Here is an 11,802-nt window from a genome sequence, read left to right as displayed (position 1 = left end):
CTACAGAATTGGCAGATTGTTCGAAGCCAAATACCTATATTTCAAAATATTCAAAGATGAACAATGGACATTTTCACAAATTTTTGAAATTTTTATTAAGACAAAGAGAAGTTGTCATTAAGGTATGCAATCCAATAATGACTACTAAATCCAATTGTAAAACTCTTTGTCTTTCTATTTTGTCATTGCAGCAAGTATGCACATTATTATTGATGTAACCAGATTTTTATGAAATACTTTCCTTGCAGCTTTCATGTCAACATTACTATTTAAATAAACATATCAGGGTTGTTAGTGTCATCCGTTCTTTATGTGTATTGTAACCAATGTAACCTTTTGTAGCAAGCTGACTTCCTCTTACTAGATCAGATGAGTCACAGAGCTGACACACAAATTAACATTTTAATGTATGAACTAGAATTATGAGTGGAATATTAATACTGCAGCTCTAAAAAGCTAGAGTAAATGAATCATAATGAACAATATGTGTTTAATCCTCACGCTCTTGTCACAGCATAGGATTACCTTGTAAGAACTAGATTAATGACGACTTTATTTGGCTTATTTTCTATAACCACTAAAGCATGACACAGTTAACAAGCTAACTTGCTGACTACGACACTGCTGTAGAAGTAAAAAAAAGGCGCAGAGCAAAAACTTCAGGCCGAGACTTGAAATGCAAGAAGGGAGACGACATGAACCTTTCAAATAATTCACTTTATCTTTACATTTTGTTGGTAATCAGAGCAGTTCAGCTGAGAAGAAGTTTGCATGAGTGCAAAAAGTTATCAAGACTAAAAAGGAGTTGGTCTGATCCCGAGTGTCCGATGAACACGTGGGATCAGACATTGACCTTATTTGACATGAAGTCGGAGGAGGTTTTATAAGACACTCATTTCAAAACATTTGAAGCTCAACAGGGCTTCATCACCACAAGCAGGACCGTAGATGACTTAGAACCAACACACTCAAGAGAACTACAGCAACTGCTTCACTGAGGACAGAAAAGGATTGACAGCTTTTACGATGAATCTATTCAACTCTGCTCTCGGGAAAAACATCACTTTTGTGCGTCCTGCTTATTTCATAATAAGCGGTTTCTCTGGCATACCTAATATCAAGTATTACTATGTCTTCCTCTGTTTTGTTTATATTGTTTCAGTGCTTGGAAATACAGTTGTGATGGCAGTAATATACTTGGATCATAATCTGAGAACTCCTAAATATATTGCAGTTTTTAACTTAGCATTTGTGGACTTGTTGGGTAGCTCTGCTCTGATGCCGAAGCTACTTGACATCTTTTTGTTTAACCATCGTTACATCTCCTACAATGACTGCTTGACTTTCTTTTTTTTCAGCTACACCTTCCTTTCCATGCAGGTTCTTAATCTGGTTGCACTCTCCTATGACAGATTAATTGCCATCATGCACCCTCTGCACTATCAAGTGAAGGTCACTCATAGGTTCATGCTGTGTTTTATTGCCTCTTTGTGGCTGTTTGTAATTACTGTTAATCTCGTTGCTGTTGGTCTTCTTACCAGACTTTCCTTCTGCAGGTCTGTGGTTATTAACAGTTATTTCTGTGACCATGGCCAGATATACAGGCTGGCCTGCAATGACAACTCACCCAGCTATCTCCTTGCTGAGTTCTTAATAGCTCTAATTCTTTTGTGTCCACTGGCATTCATCATGTTAAGTTATGTATGTATTGGTTATGCCTTGTCTAAAGTGGCCACAGCTCAGGAAAGATACAAGGCCTTTAAAACCTGCACAGCTCATCTCTCACTAGTGGCAATCTATTTCATGCCAATATTGATCACATTTACTATGAGTTCAGGAATACATCCAAATGCCAGGATCATAAACCTTTCTTTAACCTCTGTTTTTCCTCCCATGCTAAACCCAATCATTTATGTTCTGCAGACACAAGAAATCAAAGCATCCGTGAAAAAAATATTAAGTCAGAAAGGAATCCAAAGGGAAGGTGAAGAAAATTATCATTAAATGACAAACATTGTTTATATTTGGCCTATGTGTTGAACATGGCAATATTCTTACATTGAGTATTATTTAGGATATATTTTTGAATATTTAAACATAAATTTAACTTTGTTCTAATTGACACAAATAACAAACTGTCCATGGCTACTTTTTTTAGAGTGTGTTCTCTTTTTGTTCTGTATGTCAATTAAACATATGAAAACCTTATGACCTATCTGCAGCCACTCATCCTACAAAAATGTATTTGTGGTGGTGTGCTTTTGTTTGTGACCCTGCACATGTTCACTGTAAATAAAAAAAATGTATAAAGTTTTATGGACAATGGATATCTCATAATAATAAATCACAGCATCTGGTTAGCCAGGGTAAAGAATACCTCAACCAGAAAAGCACATGTGGGAAAATCTGATGGCCCACATTACAGCCTCTTAAAGGAGTAGTAGGTGTGAAAAATTTATGGAACTATTTATTTTTCTTTATTATTACTATCATTATTTTTTTCTCATTTTGGCTGCTATTTTTTTGTTTTTAATTTTTGGATATTATTATTTTCTTCCGTTTTTTATTTTGTTTATTATTCGGTATTTTTAATTCTGTTTTGTCTACATGTTCAACTGGGTATGAGTGTATGTCGGTGTATGCATGTGAGTATATGAGGGTGTGTTGTGTCTATATTTATGCATGTATATGTGCATTTCTATGTAGGGGTATGTATATTGATTTTTATTGTATATCTGAAAATCAATAAAAACTTTTGATCACAAAAAAAATACTCCATCTCTAAAAAGGCAGAGCAAATCAGTCATATTAAAAAACGTAATGTTCATTCTCATCCTTTCGTCATAGTGTGGGATCACATTGTTAGAAGCAGATGAGTGATTTACTTTATTTTCTACTATTATGGTATCAATGGCACAATTAACAAGCTAACTTGCTAACTAGCAGACAGCTGTATGGTAAAAAGGCCTCTGCTGGAGCATTAGTAACACTTTAGGCTGAGAGTGGTAATGCAGGAAGGGAGACGACATGAGCCTTTCAAATTTTTTACTTTATCTTTACATTTGTCAATGTCAATTTTATTTTTATAGCAGTTTTAGAGGCCAATGGCCAGCCAAAGTGCTTTACAGGATAACAATAATCAGGAGCAATAAACAATATGAGCAAAAGTAAAACAACAAACAAGCAAAACAGTAAAAGGCAAACAAATAAAAGATCCAATACAGGTGACTTAACTCAGCCAAAGGCCAAGGTAAACAAGTGGGTCTTAAGGCGTGTTTTAAAGGTAGAAAGCAGAGCAGGTCAGCTGAGAAGCAGTTAAATGTTGAAGAAAGTTATCATAAAATGACAACCATTTTTTTTGCGGAGGATTGTGATATCATGATCAAGATGGCGCCGACGATGGCTGCCACGTTGCTTCGGTGCGCTTCGGTTTTTGTTGGTTTTGTTGTTAATGATGTTTCCTGTTGCGATTCCCGGAGCTCTTTCACCAGAGATGAGCTCTTGAACATCCGAGGAACAACTCCAGCGGAGTTACTTCCAACTTTTCCTGCTTCCGTGGAATTACTGGACATTCTAGTCAAAGGTGCGCTCACCTTTCGTCACGCGGTGAGACGCCGTAGGAGAGGAAAACGGGCCGGCTCGTTGGTGAGACTCCGCAAGCGTAGTTCTCACACTCCGCTGCCGGGCATCTTTCTCTCCAACGTGCGCTCACTGTGCAACAAACTGGACGAAATTCAGCTGCTGGTGAGGAGAGACAGAGACTTTTCTACATTCTCCGTTTTGTGCTTCACGGAGACGTGGCTCTGCGGATCGATAACGGACTCCGTGCTCCAGCTGGCGGGCTTCCAGCTGCTCAGAGCGGAATGCGACACGGCAAGACAAAGGGTGGAGGAATCTGCTTCTTCAACAGCAGCAGGTGCAACGACGTAACGGTGATGCTAAAACACTGTTCTCCTGATCTGGAAACTTTCTTCATCAACTGCAAAACATTTTATTCCCCTTGTGAGTTCGCTTCATTCATCCTGGTCAGTGTTTACATGCCGCCGGCGGGCAACGTGCACGAGGCACAGCGGACACTTGCCGACCAGATACGGCGTGTGGAGTGGACCAACCCGGACTCTTTAGTTATTGTCCTCGGGGACTTTAACAAAGGAAATCTCAGCCATGAACTTCCTAAATACAGACAGTTTATTAAATGCCCCACCAGAGAGGAGAACACGCTGGATCACTGTTACACCACAGTAAAGCAGGGCTTATCACGCCGTCCCTCGTGCTGCACTGGGACACTCTGACCACGTCATGGTCCATCTGATTCCTGCATACAGGCAAAAACTAAAGCTCTGCAAACCTGTGGTGAGGGAATTCAAGAACCAGACCAGTGAGGCGCTGGAGGATCTTCGTGCGTGCTTTGACTGCACAGACTGGGATGGTGTCAGGACTGCTACTAACAGTCTGGATGAGTTCACAGAGGCTGTAACTTCCTACATCGGCTTCTGTGAGGACAGCTGTGTACCATCATGCACCAGGGTGAGTTTAACAACGACACACCCTGGTTCACAGCAGAACTCAGAACACTGCGTCTGCCGAAGGATCAGGAGTGGGGACAAGAGTGGGGACACAGACTAGAGTCAAAATACAAGTTTAGCAAGGCGGTGAGAGATGACTGTACTCTGAGAAACTCCAACAACAGTTCTCAGCAAGTGACTCCGCTTCGGTTTGGAGAGGCCTCAAACACCTCACTAACTACAAGCCAAAAAAAACCCACTCCTTGAATGACCTCCGCCTGGCAGACGAGCTGAATGTGTTCTACTGCAGATTCGATAGATAATGTCCGAATCCCATCCCCCCACAGCTCCACCAGCCTGCTGCAGTCCCCCACCCCCATCAGGTGCTCACGCCTCTACATCTATATCACCTTCCCCTCCCCCACCAACAATGACCCTCTCTATTCTGGAGAGAGACGTTAACCGGCTCTATAAAAGACAAAACCCCCGTAAGGCAGCCCGGACTCCGTCTCCCCTCACATCCTGAAGCATTGTGCTGACCAGCTATCTCCGGTGTTCACTGACATCTTCAACACCTCCCTGGAGACATGCCACGTAGCAGCCTGCAAGTGGATCACAGACTTCCTGTCTGACAGGAAGCAGCACGTGAAGCTGGGGAAACATGTCTCAGCCTCTCGGACCATCAGCAATATCGTAGCCGACCCCTCTCACCTCTGACAAAACTTGTTTGTGCCCCTTCCATCTGGCAGGATGTTCATCAGGACTAAGACCTCCCGCCACACGAACAGTTTCTTCCGGTCGGCAGTCGGGCTCATCAACAGAGCCCGGTCCCCCACTGACTGACATTCCACCGGTCACTTACACTATCTGTTCGCTGGTGCACTTTATTTTTAATTTTTAAACATTTTTTACTTTTTAACTTTAACTTTTATTCCTTTATTTTTAAACTAACCCATAGCCTTATTAGGGATGTGCATTTCCATCACTGAGGACGATGCAAGACACATCTCGATGCACTGCCAACGATCCAATACATTAAAGATACATAAAAGCAGCTACTAATGTCACCGTGTGGTTCTCTTCCTGTTGTATTTTGTAGTTTTCTGCCACTCGTGTCCCCGGGTAACTTCACTTCCTGCCTTGTCCCGTCATCCCCTGTGATCGTCTAATAGTTTCCACCTGTGTCCAATCACCTACTCCTCCCTAGTGTATTTAAGCTGTGTGTCTGTTGTCACTTGTCGCGTCGTTGTCTTTTGCCACGCATGTCCTTGTCTTTTGTCGCGGACGTTCGTAGTGTCTGTCTCCCGTTTTTCCCCTGGTTCCTGTGAGTTTTTGCCCCTTGGCCTTTTGCTTTAACCTTTTTGACAATTAAAGTCCCTTTTGTTTTGAACTCTGCGTCCTACCTCCCCGCAATCCCCTGACAACTAATGCGATACGATACGATTCACCCCTATTGCGATGCAGTGCGATTCGACACGATGCGATTCAACGAGATGCGATGCAAAATAATATAATTCTATGCAATTTAATATGGTACATAATGATTTATAGGTCTCTGACAAAAGATAACGTGTGTGTGTGTGTGTGTGTGTGTAAGTAAGTGTTCTCTTAATGTAACTTTTTTTTTTAATTATACCTGGCAGTCACAACAGAATTTGCTTCATTCTAAACATGTGGATCAACTGCCTCACACACTAAATTTATTAAATCACACTCATTTGTCCGATTCTGAGGTTTTTCTTAAGGAATATGAGTTGATCCACATGATCAGGATGAAGCAAACTCTCCATCCGCCATGGTAACGCTCTCCCCTCCAACTCGCGCGAGACTTCACGAGAATCGGCCACTGACAGCAGTGGAGATGAGCGCGCTTAGAAACAGAGAGGAGGCATCTATCTAAATATAAAAGTATTGGTCACAAATCATTGGACACATTTCTAAATATTAAATGGTGTTCGCCTACACACGGTTCTATATCAATACATCGGATTGGACCGATGCAAAAATGTTCGAAACGATGCACCGCGATTCATCCCACAAGGTATCCGGTGCACACTTTTTTGATCCGGGCCATTGCATTGTGAGCTTTTACGCTGATGCATCGATGCGAACCGGCACAGGCAGGAGTAATAGCAAATAATTAACTTTATATTTATGTTTTGTTGGTAATCAGAGCAAATTAAATTTATGCCAAAAAATGTTAAGACTGGAGAGGAGTTGGTCTGATCCCGAGTGTCTGATGCAGTGTTTTTCAACCAGTGTGCCGCACACTGGTGTGCCGTGAAAAAAAAATCATTTTTTACATACTGTCACTTCATTGGTGAAAAAAAAGAGAGCCAACTTGTGTGTTTGTGTGTGTGTGTGTGTGTGTGTCGTCGCGCTGTTGGTGGTAAGAAGGCTCAATACTCCCCTCTGCCTGTGGGTGGCGGTACGCAGCGTAATTAATAAGCAGATTTGCTGAAGCGACAATTTAAAAAAAGTGAGATTTAAGGCTGGCGCATGCTTCTGCGTTTGCGTCTGCGTCGCTGCGTCGACGCACTCATTTCAATTCATGGTTCTGCGTGTGTTGCAGAGCAATTCACCGCCAGAACAACAGGCAGAGTAACGTGTTTTTGTTGAAGACGACCTAGAGAGTCACGTCTATTTATTTATTTGTTTATTTATTTATCATAGACTTTGCATCCGTGCATCGCCACTGCTGCTTTTCATCACATTTGTCCCGTATTTTCCTCCACAACTTTGTGCACCTCTCAACCAGGGTTTGCGGCGATCTCCCTCCGTGAATCCAACCTACAACCCGCCAATGACGGCTTGTATAAGCGGTCATATTTGCGCATTTCTTCCGACAAAAGTTCTTCAATCTGATCCGTTCTCCCGTAAACATTCTTCGTTTTAATAATGGCGGTATTGTGCTATGAAAACGGAAATGTGAGACTCCGTAAAGGACGTAGTTTGCAGACCAATTGCAGCCTGGTGCGCTGCGGGAGGCTTGCCTAGAAAAAAGTCCCGACACACGTAAGGACGCAAGGAGGTGTGAAAAGCGACGCAAGTGAAAAACGCAGACGCATAAACTAGGCTTAAGAGATTTTTTTCTGTGTCTGAAGTGTGCCTTGACGCAAAAAAGGTTGAAAAACACTGGTCTGATGGACACGTGGGATCAGACATCGACCTTATTTGACATGAAGTCAGAGGAGGATTTATAAGCCACTCATTTCCAAACCTTTAAATCTCAACAGGGCTTCATCATAACAGCCAAGACCATAGATAACTTAGAACCGACAGACTTAAGAGGACTACATCAACTGCTGCACTGAGGACAGAAAAGGCTTGACAGCCTTTGCAATGAATCTATTCAACTCAGCTCTCGGGAAAAACATCACTTTTCTGCGTCCTGCTTATTTCGTAATAAGAGGTTTCTCTGGGATACCTAATATCAAGTATTACTATGTCTTCCTCTGTTTTGTTTATACGGTTTCAGTGCTTGGAAATACAGTTGTCATTGCAGTAGTATATTCAGATCATAATTTGAGAACTATATTGCAGTATTTAATTTAGCATTTGTGGACTTGTTAAGTAGCTCTGCTCTGATGTCGAAGCTTCTTGACATCTTTCTGTTTAACCATCGCTACATCTCCTACAACGACTGATTGACTTTCCTTTTTTCAACTACACTTTCCTTTCCATGCAGGTTTTTAATCTGGTTGCACTCTCCTATGACAGATTAATTGCCATCATGCACCCTCTGCACTATCAAGTGAAGGTGACTCACAGGTTCATGCTGTCTGCAATTATTGCTGATCTTGTTGCAATTGGTCTTCTTACCAGACTTTCCTTATGCAGGTCTGTGGTTATTAACAGTTCTTTCTGTGACCAGATATACAGGCTGGCCTGCAATGACCACACACCAAGCTATGTCCTTGCTAAGTTCTTAATAGCTCTATTTTTTATGTTTCCATTGGCATTCATCCTGTTAAGTTATATATGTATTGGTTATGCTTTGTCTAAAGTGGCCACAGCTCAGGAAAGATACAAGGCCTTTAAAACCTGCACAGCTCATCTCTCACTAGTGGCAATCTATCAGGTTCAGGAATACATCCAAATGCCAGAATCATAAACCTTTCTCTGGCCTCTGTTTTTGCCTGCCTGTATTCGCGGGGGCGGCAGTGCCGTGCGCTGTAAAAACACTTTCAGACTTTAATAACGGAGGGAAACACTGACTTAAAGAAATATAATTAGAAGGCAGATCACACTGGGAGCGGGTGATGGACCTTGCGGTCCGGCTTCAGGCCACCTACACTCTCCACGATCGGCCGCAGCGTCATCCCGACCCCGCTCGGTTGCAGCGCACAACGTCCAGCGCTGGGCCGCAGCAACATCCGGAACCTGCTGGGTCGCAGCGCACAACCTCCAGCGCTGCGCCGCAGCAGCTGCACCCCCAAACCGGCTCCCCGATCCAAGCCCTCGACCCCGGTACTGGCCCACTACTCCAGTCCCCGACCCCGGTACCGGCCCCCCGATCCAAGCCCCCGACCCCACTACCGGCCCCCTGATCCAAGCCCCCGACCCCGGTATCGGCCCCCCGATCCAAGCCTCCGAAACCGGTACCGGCCCCACGACTCGAGGCCCCCGCCCCCGGTACCGGCTCCAGGACCCAACCCCACGACCCCGGTACCGGCCCCAACTTTACTGTTTTGGTTCACTGTCATCAATCTTAATTACAGCGACGTTATCATATTATAATGTGCTATTATAAATTGATGTGTCGGGGGCCTGGAGTCGTGGGCCAGTACTGGGGTCGAGGCTTGGAGTCGTGGGGCCAGTACCGGGGTCGGGGGCTTGGGCCCTGGGGCCGGTACCGGCTCCACGATTAAGGCCCCCCCCAATCCCATGGTCCTCTCCCACCCTCCCCTTGGTGATCTGAGGGCCATCTGGGCTTAATAATAAATTGTTAAATAACAACATCCAATTATTGTGTAATGCAATAAGATACAGAAATTTATAATACCACATTGTAATATAATAACGTCACTGTAATTTAGATCGATGACAGTGAACCAAAACAGTAAAGTTGTTGGCCGGGCAGCTGAACAATCGTCTCAAACTCTTCAGGTGATGATTATGAGATTCTATGTTGCTCATAGTTATGTTCATCAGCAGGGGCATGGTCATTGACATTGTTAGTTAAGATATCATTACTATAAGGGTATGCTCTAGTGAATTGGAGTTAAGATGGATTCAAACTGTTGTGATGACTAATGATGAGTTGCTCACATACAATAGACACAGGGGGAAATAGCTTCTCTGAGTGGCCACTCCTGTTGGAACAGTTAAGATAGGATAATCCTTTAAAGCTTGACAGAGCTCTGCCTCCAGAGAAAGAGACGCAACGAGGTGCTGGTGCTGAGCTCAGAAGAGGTAACTTTACGATATATACAACTGAGGTGTTGATACGTTTACAATGAACTTATTCAACTCAGCACTCGGGGAAAACATCACGTTTGTGCGTCCTGCATATTTTGTAATAAGTGGTTTATCCGGTATTGAGGGGATGAAACATTACTTTGTCTTTCTCTGTTTTGTTTATATTGTTTCTGTGCTGGGAAACACAACTGTGATGGCAGTAATATACTTGGATCATAATCTGAGAACTCCTAAATATATTGCAGTTTTTAATTTAGCATTTGTGGACTTGTTGGGTAGCTCTACTCTGGTGCCGAAGCTTCTTGACATCTTTCTGTTTAACCATCGCTACATCTCCTACAACAATTGCTTGACTTTCTTTTTTTTCAGCTACACTTTCCTTTGCATGCAGTCATTTAATCTGCTTGCACTCTCCTATGACAGATTAATTGCCATCATCCACCCTCTGCACTATCAAGTGAAGGTGACTCACAGGTTCATGCTGTCTTTGATTGCCTTTTTCTGGGTCTTTGCAAATACTCTTAATTTTGTTGCAGTTGGTCTTCTTACCAGACTTTCCTTCTGCAGGTCTGTGGCTATTAACAGTTATTTCTGTGACCATGGTCAGATATACAGGCTGGCCTGCAATGACAATTTCCCTAACTATGTTATTAGTTGTCTGTTCCCTGTTCTTATTTTTTGGCTTCCATTCATTTTTATTTTGTTAAGTTATCTATATATTGGCTGTACTTTGGCTAAAGTGGCAACTGTTCAGGAAGGTCTGAAAGCTTTTAGAACATGCACAGCTCATCTCTCATTGGTGGCAATATATTTCATTCCAGTGTTAATCACATTTACTCTGATGGAAAAAATCAATCCAAATGCCAGGATCATGAACTTGTCTTTGACTTCTATTCTTCCTCCCACGTTGAACCCAATCATTTATGTCCTGCAGACACAAGAAATCAAAAAATCTGTTAAAAAGTTATTGAAAATCAGAAGAAAATCCAAAATGATAAAGAAATGCACCCCTAACATGACTCATTCGCTGTAAATGTGAAAAATCATTTCTGATGTCGTACACATTTTTTAAAAATGATTATGAATTGTTAGATCGATCATCGAGGTAATCAACACAAATCCACTCGTTCCTCTACAAAGAAATAAAATGTAATAATAGAAGAAATAAAATGTAGATACCTGTAAAAGGTGGTTTAAATTATTTTACTGCTCGTAGTTATGTTATCTGTTTAATGTTTGTTTCTGAAAGGCATTACAGAATAAAAAAAACAGTCTACATTGAAATCATTTATCTGCAATAAAACTAATTTTGTCGTTATTTTGCAAAATGCATCACAATCCTTTCTAGAATGTAATTTTCTACCTATTACTGACTGTATTAAAACATGCTTTCTGATCTGTGTTCTCTGATGTGTTTAACAGTAAGACTGAATTTAAGTATAATGCTTTAAGCTCCAACCAAACATTCAATTATAATGTTTAATTGAAAATATGAAAGGTTAGAATAAAAACAACTTTATCAATACCAGCCCCACCTAATCCGCTTGGGTGTCTGTGTGTATAGTGTGAACTTTTTAACTATGAACAGTATACTTAATGTTTTCCCTCTGTAAGAGCTTGAAGTGGATCTATTAGTTCATTGGAATTTGGGGAATATTAATCACTTAACTTTAGATTCATGCAACATATATTGAAAAGCATTTATGTTGGATTGACTCTCCTTGTTTGTTTCTACAAACACGGCACGAGGCACGAGAGCATATCGTTTATCTTCCGTGTGACAGAAGTTATTATTTTAGTTAACGTGCACAGACATTTTGGGTGGGAGGTGCTCAAACCAAGACAAAAGGCCACCAATCGCAAAAATTCTTCATGT

At 42.0% G+C, this 11,802-nt stretch overlaps 1 protein-coding gene and 2 pseudogenes across 1 annotated transcript; all 3 read left to right on the top strand.

Moving 5' to 3' along the window:
* The first annotated feature begins 1,026 nt into the window (after positions 1 to 1,026).
* Positions 1,027 to 2,008, top strand: LOC120822885 (olfactory receptor 1500-like; annotated as a pseudogene).
* Positions 2,009 to 7,847: 5,839 nt separating this feature from the next.
* On the top strand, positions 7,848 to 9,376 carry LOC120823145 (olfactory receptor 52K1-like; annotated as a pseudogene).
* Positions 9,377 to 9,906: 530 nt separating this feature from the next.
* LOC120822665 (olfactory receptor 1F1-like) lies at positions 9,907 to 11,245 on the top strand. The gene has a single exon (XM_040182489.2). It carries the CDS (start codon positions 9,964 to 9,966, stop codon positions 10,957 to 10,959), a length of 996 nt encoding a protein of 331 aa, XP_040038423.1. The 5' UTR covers positions 9,907 to 9,963; the 3' UTR covers positions 10,960 to 11,245.
* The last annotated feature ends 557 nt before the right edge of the window (positions 11,246 to 11,802 follow it).

This window comes from Gasterosteus aculeatus, chromosome 7, assembly GCF_964276395.1.
Source record: "Gasterosteus aculeatus chromosome 7, fGasAcu3.hap1.1, whole genome shotgun sequence".
NCBI lineage: Eukaryota > Metazoa > Chordata > Actinopteri > Perciformes > Gasterosteidae > Gasterosteus > Gasterosteus aculeatus.
This window is presented reverse-complemented; position numbering and strand designations above follow the sequence as displayed.